General features: G+C 41.5%; 1 protein-coding gene across 1 annotated transcript in view; it reads right to left on the minus strand.

Annotated features, from left to right (window-relative positions):
* Positions 1-792: 792 nt before the first annotated feature.
* Positions 793-19,728, minus strand: part of fam184b (family with sequence similarity 184 member B) — a gene marked incomplete at its 5' end in the record, with an annotated part of 23,337 nt that continues 4,401 nt past the window's right edge. The window contains 16 exon segments of the mRNA XM_014013228.1: positions 793-1,395; positions 3,535-3,935; positions 5,588-5,695; positions 8,105-8,219; positions 8,329-8,685; positions 10,360-10,475; positions 10,751-10,881; positions 11,067-11,199; positions 11,486-11,605; positions 13,576-13,726; positions 14,203-14,501; positions 15,340-15,447; positions 16,081-16,626; positions 16,703-16,854; positions 18,149-18,284; positions 18,750-19,424. Of these exon segments, the coding sequence (XP_013868682.1) occupies positions 1,323-1,395; positions 3,535-3,935; positions 5,588-5,695; positions 8,105-8,219; positions 8,329-8,685; positions 10,360-10,475; positions 10,751-10,881; positions 11,067-11,199; positions 11,486-11,605; positions 13,576-13,726; positions 14,203-14,501; positions 15,340-15,447; positions 16,081-16,626; positions 16,703-16,854; positions 18,149-18,284; positions 18,750-19,424 (3,621 nt within the window).

Raw genomic sequence — 19,728 nt, forward strand, 5'->3', positions numbered from 1 at the left:
TACGTTGAAGATAGAATAAAAAAAACAGGAAGCTTATTTTGGGTGTGTACATAATGTAATTCAAACAAATTGATCAAATATATAACTTATTAGCAATTAAGACATAAAAAGTGTTTCATAAGTTGTCTAGTGTGAKAGGGCCTTTACTGAAACATGGCGCGCGGTCATAAAAAACCTGATGTATTAAACCGTGCGTACACCAGAATCCACGCACATTTCTTATGTACGTTACAATCAACGTGGAACTGAGCGCCGGTGAGACACCTCCCCTGACACGCCTTTATATGCAAATTATTTCCTGCATTTGTGGTGGGTATGTTTTATCCCTGCACAATCAAATGATTTAAGATTTGGGAAACTTTTTTTGGCCGAAGTAGAAAAAAAAGACACTTAAAAAAATGTGTCCCCCACACTTTTAAGATGGTGATTACGCCCTTGGCTGTGGGGGCTGCGCACATTTCCACGTTCATTTCAGTTTTGATACAGTTTTGATACACCTGGAGTTTTGCGTGGAAAAGAGCGTTGATACATGAGGCCCTAGGTCTTTAAATTTGAACCCATCTGAACTGATAGTTTGTAACATAAATACACAACCTTAGCCTCTGAAGTTTAGAATTAACTGGATTACAGTCATTTTGTTTTCTAAGGTCACATGGTTGTGGCGGCCATCTTGATTCTGAAAGTGTTTAAAATCCATTCTCCAACGATAATTTGGTAATGCAGACAAAAAAAATTTACACCTTTTATGGTAAGTGACAAATAGTTTTAACATTCCAAAAAACAACAAAGTCCTTTAGAAAAACAAAATATGTTTATTCAACTTTTCATTAAGATTATCATACATTTTTGCATCGAAACAAACTTCCTTTAYTACGACAACTTGCGTGTCCATTCTGATGTAGGTCTCGACTGGATTTTGTTTAAACGCTTCCATACTTGAAGAGACACTTGGTTGTTGATTTAAAAAAAAAAGTTCACTTGCTTGGAATAACTTTGTGATGGGATTAGAGAAACGGTTGTGTTTTAAAAAAAGGAAGACTGCATTATAAAAAGAAGCACAAAAGAGATTTCAAACCGTATAAATAAGATCCGGCAGACGTTCTCAGAAGAGGTCAGGCATGTGTTGAGAAGCACTTTTTGGTTGAACTTTGAGGCAATGTCTGAGATGGCCTTGCTGGTGATGAGCCCATAAATACTGTATGTTGGTGTGTGTGTATCGGTGTGCTTTAAAATTTTGTTTCTCTGTTAGAAGCAGTTTGTTGAAGAAGCAATGAGCTGTATATGAGATGCACTTGCAGCAGCTGTGTCGTGGGTATTTGTGCTCAGAAGGAGAAGTATTTGGTGAACCACTCCTGCTTCAGCCCTTCAGTCCCCCTCAGCTCCAGGTACGGGCCCCTACAAGACACAAAAAATCTCATGTTCAGTCAGAACGTTGAGAAACCAACAATCAAGTAATATAAAAGGTTAGCAATTTCCCTTTAAAGGAGACATATCATGCTTTTAAATCCTTCTTTTTCACATTTAAACAGTTCAGATAGAGTCTATATAAAGTGAAACTGCAATGCTTTGGCCTGAATTCCTCCTTATTGTAGCCACACAAGCCCCTCTGTCACCCCTTTTCTGAGGTGTGTCTCAGATCAACTCGTTTTGACGCTGTCTCTTTAAAGCCAYCCAAGGCGCTTCACACCCCGCCCCCCTCAAGCTTCCAGAGTGGTCTATAGAGGAAAGTTTTCAACAACAGAAGACCAACCAGCCTTACATGTTGGCACCAGAGTCTGACCAAGAGCCAGAGGAGGATGAAGACTATGAAACTGTAGTTGGTAAATCCAGATCTTATCTGTCTGTTCTGTAGCAATTAATTTGATGTGATAGTTCAGAAAATGTCATAAAAAATAGAAAAAAGCTGAACAGGTTGAAAAATATGACCCCAAACAATATAAAGATATCTTTGCAGCACCGATTCAAATTTTACAAAACAAAATGCATTTAACGGCTAAAAAMGGGGATTTTGCATCTTAGGTTCCTTTTAAAGGGGCTAGAATGCTGCATAATCTTTAAAACACTTTGATTTTAAACTTTTTASCTTTCAGCCCACAAAAAAAATAATAATAATTGTAGAACCTCGTAACCCCAGGTACTACTGGTTTACATAAGCAAACTTTGCTAATAACTGTTAAACTAGGGCATAATAATAATAATAATAATAATAATAATAATAATAATATATTATTATTATTATTATTATTAAACCTAAGCATGCACAAATTGTTACTGTTTGCAAGGTTTATTTTCCTTTATGACATGTTTAATGTGAAATTCAATTCTAAAACTTTAATTTTACAACAGCATAAGTTTGTTAATGTGAGATTCTATGATTTCCACWTAAATGTTTTTTCTTGGTAAATACCTTTTTAAATACCTTGCAAAAATAATTTAATGTTCTACTGAATCACAGTTACATGTTATATTAGTGAAAGTGAAATAACAGCCATTATTATTTTTTATTTCTGTACCTATTTATTTGTTAAATTATTTTTCAGTCACTTCTTAGGGTAACAAAAAAAGGTGATATTAATCGAGATTGGACAATATGAAAAAATTAATTGTGATAATTTTTTTGCCATATCGCCCAGCCATACTAATAACTATGATAGTACTTTTATTCATTTATGATTAATGTTTTTTTACAGTAATTATGTTCAAGAAAATATTATTCTAAATTGTATTTAAATTGATGTTTGGAAATCATCTGGAGACCCTCACTTGATGTTTCATGACCCACAGAGGGGTCCCGACACCAACTTTGGGAACCACTGCTTTAGACTGTTTAATTTAACTGAAAAKATCAAAGAAAAATAATTTCTTAAAGAAATGCATACCTCCTGCTGCCTTGCATGCATGTAAGGCATTAAAGCAGTTTCCCACTCAATAAACAAATCGTAGCAACTCAGATCAGTGATTCTGTGTTCTCTTGTGCCATTATCCAAGCTCCTTGCAGTGGCATGGGAACCGAGGGAAAAAAAAATCACTTTCTAACATTTTGTCGGAGAAATGAAGCCCTGAAGCTCGATGTGACAACTGTACTGGGTGACGAACGTTGTGCAGCTGTTGGAGGAAGGAAGGAACACTCCTGCCTGGAGAGGTGAGGGGTTCAGCCTGCAGCAGTTTGTGGAAACTAGGTTAGGAATGAGCTCAGGAGAGGTGAGTTTCTTTCATACCTAAACGACTTCATCCAGTTGGTCAGAAAACAGCTGCAGTGAGGCCATGATTCATTTCTGCACTGATGCACCCACATGCCACTGTCAGTAGGGTTTTTTAATAGAATTACTCACTCTGATTCATCAGTCCAAAGTACACTTTTACACTTTATTTGTGTCCTTTCTTTTTTTGGATTGTGCAGGAATGCATATATTGAKATCAGTCTCCTTTGGTACATATAGTGTCTTATAGAGAGGAGTTACTAAAACAGGAGAATTTAAAGGTGAAGCACATGGTGATTACCCATGACCCCCTTTTTTATTGAAGTGTTCATACCTGATTGAATGGCCCTGGAAGTATGTGTGTGGGTCCTGGCAGGAGGGGGACACGTATCGGATGCCCGTCTGCGGCGAGGGGCAGACAGGGAGAGGAGCAGTTGGCGCCGGGGTGGGAGGGATGCAGGACGTCCGGGATCTGGTGGACCGAGGAAGGGAGGGCGAGGAATGTTGGCTCAGGGAGAGGGAGGTGTGCTTGTGTGGAAGGGAGGAGGTGGAGTAATGAGGAGAGGTGTGAGGGTGGGAGCTGGACTGGTGGGGGAGGGTCGAGGAGGAGTGTGGGTGGAGGGAGGAGGAACAAGACGAGGAGGAGGAGGAGGAATGGGGAAGGAAGATACTCCTGTCGTAGATAGAAGAGCAGTGGGTGCTGGTGACACGAGGAGGTGACTCCACYTCCTTTTTCTGTCAGAGGAACAGATTTTCAGACAGAAGAAAAATTTCAATCTGGTTTCTTCTATTATTATTTAAACCTTTACACCATCTTGAGTTTCAAATTACTCCGTTACCTCAGCAGAAATGTAATAATAGTTTTAKCAGATGTGACCCCTGGATGCTTTAGAAGTGCTAGGCCCAGTTGTTGCAGATGCRATTTGCTCTTTCCAATAACCACAGGATTGCATCTAAATAAGTTGAATATAAAACTGAAAATSTTGTAAAAGCTTGTAAAATAGTGTTTCCATGGACCACCGAGAAATGTTTGAGATTGGGGTTGTTTTAAAGAAAATGGCGATCTAACTGTCTCAGGTGCGTTTAGACAGTTAGCTCATTTTCTCCAAACTGAGGTCTTCAATGTATAAGTCAGCATCCATCATATATAGAAATATTTTGGACCTCAAACGGGAACTTGGAAGTTAAAACCAGAAAGGGATCAGTGACCCAGTAGGCTGATCCAAGGACCAGCTTTARGTCCCACTTCTATGGAGCGAAAACCTCACAAGACTCGAGTGAGCGAGCAACGTTTGTARGAGAGCTCGGATCTGCTCACATGTGAATGAGACTTTCACACGTCACACTCACCGTTTTGCTCTTACTATTTATAGGTTGTTTTGTTTTATGAAAAATGAACTAAACTAATGCTGCGTTCAAGGCTGGTGAAAAGTTGGAAATTTAAGTTTTACCACATTTACAGGGTTATTGGGAAAAATCAAACGGGTAGGTTATACTTTTTGTGGAAAAACTAGCAGAAAATTTTACTTTTCCAATAACACATTTGTTTGTTCTGATAAATTTTTAACCAACTCATTTTAGGTTGTTTATTTCAGCCGTACAGTCCACAAAATGTAGCTTTTTTGGAACCCAGTAATGTCAAGTAAGTCTAAGTGTATMTGTTTTATTTTAACTGTAGGGTTAGCTCTTGGACCAAGTCAGAAATGTATTTTTCCCAATGTCCCAGTTAATGTGGTGAAGCTCAGATCTCCCTGCTTTTCACCAGCCTTGAATGCAGCCTTACACATGCGAAAGTCGCAAAAGTCAAATTAAAGATTGGTGCACTCATGCATAGGCAAATTTTGTTGTGTGRYCACTTGCATTGTGAGACTTATTTCACTCCATAGCCCCCTATAATGAATGAGATTTAAGTACTTACATTTCCTCTTATTAAAAAATTAAAAGCCTAAGTTACTTTTTACTGGCGCTGACGCTTGTTTATTCACGTAATTCTTATCTTGTTGTTGTTATAATCAAAATATTATTATGCTTAAAAGAAAGTTTGTGTAACACCAAAACTGGATACAAGGGAGTAGGCGGGACCTAAAGCTCTGCACTGCTAGTGCACAAACMCTGGTTCCAAAAATACAGCATGGCAAACRGGGTCTTACTGGCTTTACCTCCTAAATGAGGTCTAGTATTACAGTGTAATATACTCTCAATGAGAAGTAATGCTAGATGAAACAAAGTGTTGGAGTTCTTGAAGGGCACCATGAGAGTGGTGAGCTGTCAGGTCAGAGAGCCTGAGCCACACAAACAGAATCTGGCTCCTGCTCAGYAAGTCTGACTGCAGGGAAGCACATTTTGATGAACACATGATGCTCATAGGGCGAACTGACACAACTCACCCTCATGGTTGGCGTGACGCTGCCGGGGCGGGACTTGCTGTCACGGGGCCTGAGGGGGCTGTTGTCCCCAGCAACAGGGGGGTGGAGCTGCAGCTGATGCCTCTCTTCCTGCAGGGAAGGAGGACAAGTAAGGGCCTATTCAGGATTGGTGGTGGTGTTTTTGTGTTTGTGTTGCATCTGGAGGGTGCACTTGTTCGCTGTAATCTGCCTCATGTCCCATAGCACACACAGAACCTGGTCAGAGGACACTTTGGTCAAATGCATTTATGTCCTACACAAATGACCACACATAATTAATGAGTTTCAATTGGATCCCGCGAGTCACTAAATGAAAACTCCTCAAGKATTTGCACCATAACAGCTTTCCTTTGATGAGCTTCTGCAGCAGATATTACTACTTTTCATCAAATACACTGTTGAGTGTTCACMTTTCTAATATAAAAGATAATAGTTTCTTTTTTTGTATTTGCTGGTAAGGGTTGAGACAGAAAAACCAAAGGAGTGGTTCAGCAATAAATTTTCAGAATGGAAAAGACACCCTCAGTTTAGTTCAGTTCAGTTTAGCATTTTCTACGCTTTAACACTTCTACAGCTCAACATGCAGGACATTAAAGAGCTCAAATGAATGAATAGTTGTAACTCATACAGTTTAATGACTCCCCAGCAAATTAAATCTACCCATGAGTAATGTGTAATATGGTTTCAAGGTTAAAAATCCACCTTAAACTCAAACGTTCTGACTGTTTGACAAGACAGGACATCTTTAGCATGAAGCCTTTAATTAAATGGGTATTTCATAAACACTGCCGTAAGAGTTCAGTAAAAAAAGTGATAAAAACTGAAAGTGTGACAACTACGCAGCCTAACTAGAGAAGAATCAGTTGCCTTGGTGATGCTGCGTGTTTCAGCTGCCTTTGAACAGTAATGAGCTGAAATGCTGGCAGTGAGCTCATTAGAGTCAGTTGCAGATGCACATTCAGTGGTAACTTTCTGGGAGTTTCATTAAAGTGTGTCCTCTGGGTCGTGAGATATTTCGCTAACAGGCAAACCAGCCCTCGCGCATTCACATTAAGACACAAAAATAGTTGCCTGACAATAAGAGATAAACATGAAATACACCCTTACCGGCCACTTTATTAGGTACWCCTGTCCAACTGCTCGTTAACGCAAATGTGGAATCAGCCAATCATATTATAGCAACTCAATGCATTTAGGCATGTAGACATGACCAAGATGATCTGCTGCAGTTCAAACTGAGCATCAGAAGGAGGAAGAAAGGTGATTTAAGTGACTTTGAATGTGGCATGGTTGTTGGTGCCAGACGGGCTGGTCTGAGTATTTCTGCTGATCTACTGGGATTTTCACCCACAACCATCTCRAGGGTTTACAGAGATTGGTCTGAAAAAGAGAAAATATCCAGTGAGCGGCAGTCCTGTGAGCACAAATGCCTTGTTGATGTCAGAGGTCAGAGGAGACTGGCCAGACTGGTTTGAGCTGATCGAAACGCAACAGTAGCTCAAATAACCACCCTTTACAACCGAGGTCTGCAGAAGAGCATCTCTGAACACACAACACATCGAACCTTGAGGCAGATGGGCTGCAGCAGCAGAAGACCACACCAGGTGCCACTGCTGTCAGCTAAGAACAGGAAACTGAGGCTACAATTCACAAAGGCTCACCTGAGTGTGATGAGTCAATTTCTGCTGCCACATTCGGATGGTAGGGGCAGAATTTGGCGTCAACAACATGAAAGCATGGATCCATCCTGCCTTGTATCAACGGTTCAGGCTGGTGGTGGTGCAGTGGTGTGGGGGTATTTTCCTGACATACTTTGGGCTCATTAGTACCAATTGAGCATCGTGCCAATGCCACAGCCTACCTGAGTATTGTWGCTGACCATGTCCATCCCTTTATGACCACACTGTACCCATCTTCTGATGGCTACTTCCAGCAGGATAATACTCCATGTCATAAACTGAATCATCTCAGACTGGTTTCTTAAACACAACAAGTTCACTGAATTTAAATGGCTCTACAGTCACCAGATCTCAATCCAATAGAGCATCTTTGGGATGTGGTGGAACGGGAGATTCACATCATGGATGTGCAGCCGACAAATCTGCGGCAACTGTGTGATGCCATCATGTCAATATGGACCAGAATCTCTGAGGAATGTTTCCAGTACCTTGTTGAATCTATGCCACAAAGGAATAAGGCAGTTCTGAGGGCAAAGGAGGGTCCAACCTGGTACTAGCAAGGTGTACTTAATAAAGTGTCAGGTGAGTGTAGTTTCTATTGCAACTGGGCAATTTTTAACTTGTGATAAGAAGTGACAGACATCTAAAGGAGAAATATGCTTTTAAATCCATCCTTTTCYCATTTAAATCATTTAGTTGTGGTCTATATAAAGTGGAAGTGCAATGCTTTGGTTTGAATTCCTCATTATTGTAGCTCCACACCAAATGTTAGCTCAATATCTGCCATTTCTGTGTTTTCTAAAGTCCGTCGTTTTCTCACCACTAATCGTTTGATGAGTTGGTCTCTCTCCTGAAGTCTCTCCTGAAGCCTCCCCAGCTGCAGGTCGTCACACTGCGGCTCCCTCCTCCTGCACCGTTCCTCCCGCTCGCGCAGTCTGCAGCGAAACCACAAACACACGCCGTCTCTCACACACCCGCGCTGACGTTCAACCAACAACCTGCCAAACTTCCTCCGCGTTCATCGGGATTAGTCGTCCGACTCACTCYTTTTCCAGAGCCACGATCCGAGCCTGCAGGTGGTTCTGGGCGCTGCTGTATTCAGACACCAAACTCTGCATCTCCCTCTTGTGCTCCTTCCTGATCTCCTCCAGCTCCTTCCTCCTCTTCTCCTCTTCCCGTTCTTTCCTCTTCTCTTCGCTCATCTCCTCCTCCTTGATGTCGTCGTCTTTCCTCTCCTCCCAGTGTTTCTGGGACTCCTCCAGTTTCTCCATCTCCACCCTCAGRTTCTCCACCTCCTCCTTCAGACGTTGTGCTTCTTCCTCCAGCTGAGCGTCTCTCGTCTTTTTCATGTCTGTGCTCTCTTCCTCTTTTTCCTCCACTTCTGAATTCTTCTGCACTGACCTGTGGAAAAAGCAAGTAAGGATGTGTTGGGAATTAGTCTCAGCTACTACCACACACATATTTAGCTCAGRATCTGTAAAACTYGTTGAGTTCTTCACTTCAGTTAATGTTTTACAGGAGTTAAAATTGGTTGATTCAGGCAATACTTATGCATCTTTTAAGCATGTTTAGTTTTTAATTRGTTACTTGAGGATTCAAAGTGTCTGTGACATCAAATTTTTGTAATAAATACAAATGCATTTTTAGAAAGATAACAATGATGAGTTATTCTAACTAAAGTTTCACACTGCTGAGGTGAGCAGCAGTTGAGATATTCACATGTGAAGCAACTGGAAGTGATGACAAAGGGGAACATCTGCATGTGAACAGAGCATTGCTCCAATGCTAACAACACAGATTACAGAGAATTTGATTTTTCTTTATTTTATTTTAAATATCTATCAGAGAGATGAAGAAGAGTCAGAGTTCAAATAATATTGCTTCAATAAACAAAGACAGGGAAGTTCTTTTTTCTTAAAGAGTTCTCCTTTGATGTTACTTCCTGTTTCCTTTTGGCTGAGCCAAGTTCAAAAGAAAATACACCAAAATGGATAAAGTCATGTTTATTWTGCCAAGTTTCTTAAAGGGGCAATATCATGTAAAATCAACTTTTTGAGTTTTATATCATATTATAATGTTATCTTCTCATCAAAAACATGCCCCGAGTATTGCTTTGACTCATTCATGCATGTTTGAGAAATCCTGTAGTGTCCTGAGGCAGCCAGGCAGGGGAGCAAAAATGACTGGTTGGGTCTAGAACCACCTTTTGGGCTGTGTCTCTGAACCGAGCTTCCTCATCACAGAGCACACCTCCCCCGGCCCGCCCCGCCCCGCTACCCCTTCAGGCAATCGGCCTGGTGAAAACCATGTCTGCTGAGACACCACTTCTCYGGGCAGCCAAGGAAACACTACCCCCAGCACCCCGCCTGTGACTCTTGCAAGTTGTTGGCATCAACAAAGAAAAAAAAAAAGGTCCTTTGGTCATTTTTGGATTAAACACCATTGTCACCAGCACAGGTAAGCTGAAAAACAACTCACGTTGTTTTGTTCACACTGTTGTTTGGTCTATGTGTTAATTTTTGTAACATCACAATCAGTATTTGTGTGTCTGTGTAAGCGACTGAAATAATCTTACCAGCTGTCCTCTCTGTAATCGCTCCGGTTCTTTAGTAAACGTTCTTTTCCGGTCCGACAGTAAGGTTCTTATATATCCTGAGATGCAACTTTCCAAAACCGATCTTGTATAATGTTGCTGCTTTTTTAATTATTACAACAAGAGAATGCTACAAGAGAGAAGCGGCTGTGATGGTATGATGAAACGGGCGTGACGGGATCAGAAGGAGGTTCTTAAAGAGACAGAGGCCAATTTCAAGACGTTTAGAAACAGAAATGATGAGAAGTTTATTTTTGATTTAAACAGGAAAACAGCATTTTAGGTGACAGTTACTTTATTTTGGTAGAGAATTTCAGTACATGCCTGAGAAACACATAATATTGCTCCTTTAAATGTAAAAAGTTTTCTTTGATTGTTTTGTTTTTTTTAAGGTTATGCATGTCACAGGCACTATAAAGATATATTTGCATGTTAGTTGTGTTGGTGTCTAATATAAGAGTGGGAATATTTGCATGAACTACCGTTCTGTAAGTTGCTTTTTCAGCGCCGCGTTTTCTCTCTGCAGCTCCAGCATGGCACAGCGACTCTCATCCAGCTGTCGCTCGAACACCTGGTTCTGGTTCTGCTGCTTCAGGTCCTGCACACACACACACACACACACAAACAAAAACACAATAACACAACAGAAACCCTGTCAGTGTTTGCATCAAAGATTCAGATTTCATCTTTTAATATTGTCAGTTCTGCTACACGCTGCACCGTGCTGTGTTGGCTCAGACAGCCGTGGAGGGTTTTCACTGATATGAAAGATAATAACGGTAGCGGGTATAAAGCGCTGTAATTTGCTGGAGAGTGCACACGGAGGGATTATAAATCAGCAGCGTGCACGCGGCGGGCTGGGTGTGTACACACTTGTTGCAGGGCCATCATCTGTGTGTGCGCTTGTAGCTGGGCCTGCAGGTCCTCTATCTGCTGCATGTGTCTCTGGGTCATCTGTCGGCTCCACTCGGTGTGCTGCTGGGTCAGCTCTGCGCGCTGCTTATCTGATTTCACACAGAAAACAAAACAAAAAAAAAAACTGTTTTCCCCACTGTTACCGGTACCCCGCTGCTGTTGCCARGGTGAAGCGTATCCATGGCAATCCTGATTCAGTGTTGAATTTGTAGTCTCAGACTGTATCTCAGCCTGCATGTATATGAGCTCTTTTGTCTGTGTGTGTGTGAAATACCGAGCTCCAGGTGGTGCAGTGTCTTCAGTCTGTTGATCTCAGACAGCAGGTCTTCCTTGGCCTGCCTCTCCAGTGCCTGCAGCGCTGRGGCATGGTTGTGTCTCTCCTCTGCCAGAGACTGGCTCTGAGGCTCCTGAAACACAATAATGCCCATTTACTCCTTTTTTTTCCCTTTTTTTATTTTGTGCACCACAGCTGCATTGTTTGAGGCTGCAACCCTGTAAAGGCTTKATAAATACAGATGTGCACACAGTCAGTGCAGAGCTTCAACATGCATCCATTACAACATAAAACCACCACYTTGCCTTTTCCTGCAACGCTTTCATCAAAGCTGCTAAATTATTCATCAGGGAGAAAATCTATGGAGTAGTGCGCATACTGTAGAACTGTACCAAATGTGTGTGTGTGTGTGTGTTTACCTGCAGCAGATCTCTTAGTTTCTTATTTATCTCCTTGGTGTCTTGAACCTCCTTTCTCAACCTGTCAATTTCAGGGTTGCCGTGGCAATCGTCTCCTTGTCCCGCCTTCTTCTTTTCTATCTGCAGGGATGACAGACTAAGTTCAGATTAAGTATATTTACTTAATCTGCCGTTTTTATCCATGTGTTTGGAATGATGTATTTACTCTTATTATTTTCACTGTGATTGTGGAACACATGGACTCATGCAGCTAAAATGAAACAAGAGATTTATTTTTTTTTTGGGAATGAAAGTGAATACTTAGACTTATTTAATGACAAAGCTTTGTTTATGTTGTATAATGCAATAATTGTTCAACACTTGATTTATTGTATAGACGTCTGGGGGAAAGCATGTAAAAAAATTACAAATCCCATCTTTATTTTACAGAAAAGAGCCACAAGAATTATCACCAGAAAACAATACAGTCGCTCATCAAATACATTATTTTATCAGCTGAATTTATTGAAATTTTATGAGTTGGTTGATCATAATATTTTGCAGGTCYTGTATAACGCTCATAAAAATTTATTACCTTTAAATATCCAATTAAATTTTTTTCTCAAACTTTATTAATTTCTTTAAAAATAACAAAATAAATGTATATACAATAAAAATACAAATCACAAAAAAAATGAAAGGTGGCAGAAAGAAGAAAAGAAATCTTATAGTATGTGCGCCTTTTTCTAACCAAAATTATTATTTTTTAAAATTTTAAGCGAGTAAGTAATTATAATCTTAAGGGTATAGAGATGTWTGTAAACCTCAAAATTCGCACAAATTTGAAGGATCGATGTACTGCAGTCCAAGGAATAAGACTGTGGGATAATCTGGAAAGTGATTATAAAAATGCTGACTCAATGTACTTGTTTAAGAGAATTATAAAAGTTAGTTTATTAAAGAAATATGAATTTGTATTATGCATGTGTTCATAAAAGCTGTTGTTTGGGAAGGAGTTGAAGTATTTTTTTGTTATGTTTGTTATTTGAAGATTATTATTGTTTGAATTTATATATATACATTTTTTTGGGGGGGAAAGGGGCTGATATTTATTGGATTTTTTTCTTTTTTCTGCTGCCTTTCATTTAATTTGATTTGTATTATTTGTTTTGTGTAGTATTTGTGTTGTTTTTTAAATGAAAATGAATAAACTTTTAACAAAAAAAAATACTAATACTGACTGAAAAGCTGCTGAAATTTGATGCAAAAAGTTGAAAACTGAGATGATAAAACTAAAAGCAGCAAAACACTAGCTTAAACCCTCAAAACAGATAAACAAAAGATAAGGTGAACATAGKAAAAGCTATCTAGAAGCTAACATAACAATAGCAAAAAGTTAAAAGTAGCAAAATGATAGCTAAAAGAAGCAAAACATATGATTCCTGGCCAAARGCTAAAAGTAGCAAAAGGATAACTCTAAACTTGAGTTGCAAATCTAGCAGAACTAATAGAAGCAAAATACCAACTAAAAGTATGTTGTCTAGAAGCTGAAAATATCAGAACAGTAGTTAAAAGCTAAYGGTAGCTGAATGGTAGCTAAAAGCTAAAAATGTCAAAAATCTAGCTGGAGGCTAAAAGTAGCAAAATATTAGCTCAAAGGTAATGAAATAGGATAGGAAAACAAATATAGAGCCAGACTGCTGAAGCCCAGATAAAAACTAAAGAATATAGAAGAAGATTGAAGATATCTCCATGTATTTCTATTGGGATTTTTTTTCTTTTTGAAAATAAAGTTACATGTTTTGAAAAGTAAAAAAAAGTCTGCAGAAGTAACTAGAATGCAAAAACATGCTGAAAAAAAAAACAATAATGTGAATGTTTGACAAAACTTAAGTGATTTAATACAAATTTTAATTTTTGGACATCCTGATAACTGGAKTAACTTTTTCTACGGTGATTTGAAATAAATATTTTGTTCCAATATCTTTAGCCTGCATTGGTTTTGCCAGCTGCACAGGCAGAATATTAATAATTAAGTGAGTTTGAAAAGGAAACACAAGTCAGAATGATTAAATGAGTTGGGTCTAATGCAGCTCGTATCAGAGCCTCACCTGTGCCTGCAGCTCAGTCAGCTGAGCCTGCAGCTCGGACGTCTGGGTCTGCAGCTCCTCTTCTCGGCCCTGAAACCTCTGCTCGCTCTCAGCGACGGCAGCGTTCATCTCGATCCTGAACTCAGCTCTGAGACGATCCTCACACTCAGCTCTGGAGACAAGACTCAAGAACTCAATCCAAAGTAAAGTTGCTTTATATTGGTTTAGTGCACCTGTTATTCATTGAATAATTCATTATAAAACTACCAGAAGGTTTTCACGAGGTGTACATCTAACTTTTGGAATCAGCTTAATTCAAGATGTCATAATGTAATCAATTTTAATACTGAGCTATAATTTGGTGTGGTAGTAGCTGAGATTCCCCCTCATTGAATGCTCCAAGAACTAAACGACTGCACAGATGCTACTTTTTAAATTTCTTTTTTCTTTATCTCATAATGTTTTTTTAAAGACCTATTCTGTGGGGTTGATTTCATAATGCTGCAACTACAATGTTCTTTTTTTTCTTTCTGGTAAAATATACTTGCGTTCCGTAAAGCCATATCACCCATCAGTGCAGCAAAGGGCAGAGGAAGCTTACAAGCAGAGACAAGYCTTTGTGATAAGCTGATCTGGCAGGTCCGCTACCTGATCCGCTCCTCCGTCTGCCTCTGGTTCTGCTCCAGCAGACTCCTCTCTGTGCTCGTCCGGCTCTGCTCCAGGACCTTCTCCTCCAGCCGGTGCTTGTCGGCCCTCAGGGATGCAATCTCCTTCTGTTGTCTCTCCCGCTGCCTCTCGGCCTCCTCCTGAACCCGAGCCAGTCGACTCCGAGCCTGACGGAGCTCCTCCTCCAGGCGGGAGCACTGCGCTTCGCACGACGGCGCGACTTCGGAGGTCCCTTTTTCTTTCTTGTCATTCTGCTGGATCGCAACCTCCAACCTGCAAACCTAAGAGCATGGAAATGTTCCACCATTTTCATCACACGTTTATTTTTCATATGRCTGTTAGCAAAATATCTCATGAACAATGGGACAGATTTTAATAAAACTCTCAGGAAGATATTATGGGATATTCATCTAGAAATGATTAACGTTTGGAGCCGTTCCAATTTAAGCTATCCACCACATCACCCTTAACCAACATAAAAAGGGCTATACCTCGGTCAGTTTTACAGATATCAAGCAGAAATGTGATGTGGTAGTAGCTGAGAGTCATTCATAACCCATACTCTGAGCATGATGTCTCTTATAATTTGATCTTCTGAATCTCTTACTGTTTTCAAAACTCAAGACTTTTCTTTTCTCCCATTATTTTCACTCTCTTTAATTCTGTGCTTATRTATTTCTTCTATTTTGTTATGTAACGTGACCCTGGGTTTGTGAAAGGCGCTATATACAATAAACTTATTATTATTATTATTATTATTATTATTATTACAATCTTTTAAAGGTCTGATCTTATTTTAAAACTCTGGCAGAAAAGATGAAGGGTAATGACTTTAATTTAGGAATAGTTAATCCACTATGGTGACTATTTTATATTATTATTATTAACCTTTATTTAACTCAGCAAATCCCCCTGAGATCTTTTGCAAGGCAGGCCTGGGCCTGAAGGCAGCCTAACATGCAGGGTTTTGCTGCAGAAGGAAACTGGAGAAAACCAATGCAAACATGAGGAGAACATAAAAAACTCCACACAGAAGGACCCCTGGTCCAAACTGGGGATTGAACCCAGGGCCTTCTATTGGTGAGGCAACAGTGCTAACCACCAATCCACCGTGCTGACCTCAGAGGTGGTGTCCTGCAGCTTTATCCTCAGCTCTTCTCTCTCCTTCTCCAACCTGCTGCGTAGCTCCTCAGCAGCTCTCCGCTCCTCTTCCAAACGTGCACACACCTTAAATCAAACAAACATCTTCAAAATCATTTTTTAAATCTAGTTTTTAGAGCTTAACTGCCCTGTAGCCATCTCATTCTTAATACAATGACAGGCTAGGGAAAACGAAAGGTTAAAAAGTGATCTTTTGTAAAAAGTATTGTGGCGCCATGAGCTAAAAATACACCCATTAATGATGCTTTTAGCTGTTTGTGGCCCAGATGTTTTTTTTCTGAGCAGAGACAGCTGGGTCACGGGAGGAAAAGAAGACATTTTTTATAGTATTGGTTTGTTTCTGCAYCCAAAATAATTGTGTCTGAAGTCTGTCTGAAGCTGACACTAAAATAATGAATGCATTCAGCTGAACGGGAGCCTATTTTTAAAGTTGTGATCAAAGAGTTTTCTTTTCGCTGCACAGTCTGGTGTTTTTTTTCTGTCAAATTAAAAGCATCTCCTCACTGTTAAACTCCAAATATTGATATAGTTTTAAACGTTAGGCATTCAGAAAAAATAAAAGGTTGGAGGTTTCACTGTTTTTTTTATGTGGATGCCTATTTTCCTCCCTGATTGATCAGATTGAACAGTAGTTGTGCTCCTGTGGTTTGCTGCTTTAACTCCCCCCCGGTTGTGATGTGCAGACGGGTGGGTGCTGACCTCCTGGTTGGTCTTCCTCTCCGAGCTCAGAGCCTCTTGAACGCTGTTCAGTTCCGCCGCGTGCCTCCTCATCACCTCCTCTATGGCTTTCCGCACCTGCTCCTTCAGCCGCTTCCTGTCCTCCTCCGCCTTCTCCACGAGCCTCCTCTTCTCCTCCTCCAGCTTCTGCTGCACGTTGGCTCGCTCCGTGTCCACCTGCTCCATGTTCTTGTACAGCTGGGAGCGGACTCGGACCCGCTCGACCTCCAGCTCTTTGTACAGCCGCTCGGCCTCCTCCTCCTTCTCTCTCCTCAGGCGCTCTCTCAGCTCCTCCGCCTCCCTGTGCAGCGCCGCCTTCTCCTCGTCTCTATCCCTGCGCAGTCTGCTCCTCTCCTTCTCGAGCTGCTCCTTTTCTTGCTCCCTCTCCTTCTGCAGTTTTTCCTTCTCCTTCTCGGCCTCCTTCAGCAGTTTGTCCCTTTCGTCGTCGGCGTGCTTTTGGATGRGACGCAGCTCCTCCGTCTGGGCTCTGACCATCTCTGAGCGCAGYCTGGACAGAGCCTCGGCGTGCTTGGGACACACAAACGCACCCGTCAGACGGTCGTCTTAGCTTCCCCTGCTCTGTGTTTGTTTTCACGTGCGCTACCTGTCGGATCTGCCGGGCGTGGTCGCTGTTTCGCCCGCTGCTCTGCAGCTCCAGCTCCCTGTTCCTGCTCTGCAGCCGGCTCACCTGGCTCTTCAGCTCCTCCAGCTCGGAGCAAACGCACACCTCGCAGCCCCCGCGGTTCATCAGCTCCTCTGACGGGACATAAGAAACACACAAATTAAATGAACACCACGGTGAACACAGTCACAAACATGAGCACAAGCTGGCCGAGGAACAGAAGAGGAGATGTCTAACGCTTGTTGGATTCAGGTCCAACCAGACTGTGAAATGTTGAACTCAAGTGAGATTTAAATGTGTGAATTAATAAACTGTAGTCGAGTAGAAAAGATTAGGGGATTCAAACTTAAGCTGTGTGTCACTGAGGGACCAGACAATGCTTTTTTTCAATTTCTTATTTTTCTGATTCTGGTGKGTTTCTTTGAATTACTATAGTCTCAGTTTCTTTGTATTCTGATGTGGTCTTCTGCTGTAGTCCATTCTTCAAGGTTGTTATGTATTCAGAGAGTGTTTTCTGTCGATCTTTGTTTGTAAGTATTTTTTTCTTTGAGCTAGTCTTGCCTTTCTGTTATCTCAAACCAGTCTGCCTATTCTCCTCTGGAATCTTTAAGGCATTTTTTGTCCACACAACTGCTGCTCACTGAATATTTTATCTTCTTCAGACCTTTTTTTTTTTTGTAAATCCTAGAGGTTGATGTGTGTAAAAATCCCAGTAGATCAGTAATTTCTGAAATACTCAGAAGTCACCTAAACCCCTCGTTTTTTTTTAAATCTGATGCCCAGTTTGAATTWCAGCAAGTTGTCTTCACCACAGGCATAGTTTTTTTATATAAAATATATAAATTATTTGTTAATCAAAATTCTTTGCCTCCAAAGAGAGTAAATTTATCTTTGTGGACCTGCTTTACAGTAATAAAGAGAGCATCAACCCCTGACAGGAACTGACGCCACAGAGCAATCATCAAAAAGGGGAATTATTTTCACCTTGTTAGCATAGACCAGGGCTATTCAACAGGTGGCCCGCGGGCCACATCCGGCCCGCGATTGACCAAAGTTCGGCCTGTCAATTGTTTCATTCATCTCTTAAGCGTAACCCCCCCGATTTTCTACTTTAATTACTGCGAGTTCTTTTAGTTAAACATAGACATGTTTGGTATCTAAAGTAACGTCAGAATCGTGGCTAAAAGCAGGTAAAAACTATTTTTATGAACGTTCGAGACAGTTAAAACTACAAGCAGTTGAAGATAAAACTATGAAAGTGAAAATAAAATTGGTTTGAAAATTCGGCAAGTCTGAGATGTCAAAATTATATTTGTGTTAAACAGGAGGTGCTATTTCTGTTTATGATATTGTTTTTTATTATCACTACATTTATTAGGGTTCTGRAGGTCGTATTCACGATTAAATGCAGCCAAATAAACCTTTTACCTGCTCTGCTCTGCAGCTCGTCCTCCTGCAGCAGCAGCCTCTCCTTGGCGACCGCTAGCTCCTCCTCCGCCCGTTTAACCACGCCCTCTGCCTCCAACACACGCTTTCGATCCAGCTCCAGCTCCTCCTCCAAATCCTGAATTGGGGACGTAAAGGTGGTGATGCAGAGCGGGGGGAAAAAAAAGAAGCTGACAAAAAATTGACACAGATAAGGAGGAAGAGAAAAAAAAGTGAGATAAAAAGAGTGTGTGGGCTGAAAAGTGAATTCAGGGAACTCAGTTGCCCAGTTGTGAGTCCTTAATGGTCTGCTGTGGGGGGGGCTTATGTCAGCTTCGTGCCAGCTCTCACAGGCCTTCTAAATGCTCGTTTGTGAGTTGGTAATGGTGGCTTTGCAGTGAATCTATCCGGCTCAAGCTACTCATTAGCAGAGAGTTGGGAGCAGCACTCAGGGAGGGCAGCCTGTGGTTAGCCTACCATGACCTCTCTCCCATCAACACAACCATTAGGTGGCATGGAGAACAGGCAGCTGCAACATTCAGGGATATTTTCACTTCTTGTTCCTCAGAGGTTAAAGAGGACAGAGCTCTTTGTGTGTGCGTACCTGGATTCTCTCCTGGAGTTTCACCGTGTTTCTCTTGTTCTCAGACAGCCTCTCTAAGTGACCTTCTACCTCTGCTTCAGCCCTCTTCACTCGTTCTCTCAGAGCGCTGTGCATCCCTTTCTTCTCCTCCTCCTCCCTCTCTTCCCACCTCTGCCGCTCCTCCCTCCACTCCGCCTCTATCTTCTTCCTCATCCCCTCCTTCTCCTTGGTTAGGTCGCTCAGCTTCCGCTCCCACCGCTCCCGCTCCTCCTTGACAGCGCGCCTCTTCTCCTCCTCGGCCCMTTCGCCCTCCTCCCTCAGCGCCGTCAGCTCCTCCAGGAGAGCCTTCTCCCGTTCCAGGTCCTCGTTCTTTTCTGTTCTCCTCTCCTCCTCCTGTTTCTCCTTCTCCTCGTCCTCCTGTCGCCTCTCCTCCCGTTTCCTCTTTTGCTCCACGTCCGCCGCTTCCTGGAGCTCCTCAAATTTGACGCTCAGCTCCTGGACCTGCTCCCCGGCTCGCTCCAGCTCCTTGCCCAGTCTCAGGTTCTCCTCCTGCGCGGCACTGAGCTCCGTCTTGGCGAAGAGGAGCTCCTCCTCGGCGACCTGGAGCTTCTCCTCGAACTCTTTCCTCAGCTCCGACTCGGTCTCGCGCTCCCTCTCCTCCGCCTGAAGGCGGAAGAACTCAAAGTCGGCCTGTACCTGGAAGCAGAGAGGATGAAAAGTTCTGCTGCATGTTCGACTTACAGAGGATCCAGATTARGGAAAAGTTGGAATGTTTCAAAAACAGATTGCAAATCTCACAAACCAAAATTTTAATCACAATTCATCAGAGAGAACATATCAGATATTTATACTAAGAAATTGTACCAGCTGTGGAAAAATTAATAATTTTAGATTTGATGGCAGCAACTCATAAAAATAGGAACAGGGTGACGAAAGGCTGCAAAAACAAGTAAAAAAAAAAAAAAAACAGCTAGAGAGGCATTTTGCGAAGAATTAGGTT

Source organism: Austrofundulus limnaeus, unplaced genomic scaffold (genome assembly GCF_001266775.1).
Source record: "Austrofundulus limnaeus strain Quisiro unplaced genomic scaffold, Austrofundulus_limnaeus-1.0 Scaffold99, whole genome shotgun sequence".
NCBI lineage: Eukaryota > Metazoa > Chordata > Actinopteri > Cyprinodontiformes > Rivulidae > Austrofundulus > Austrofundulus limnaeus.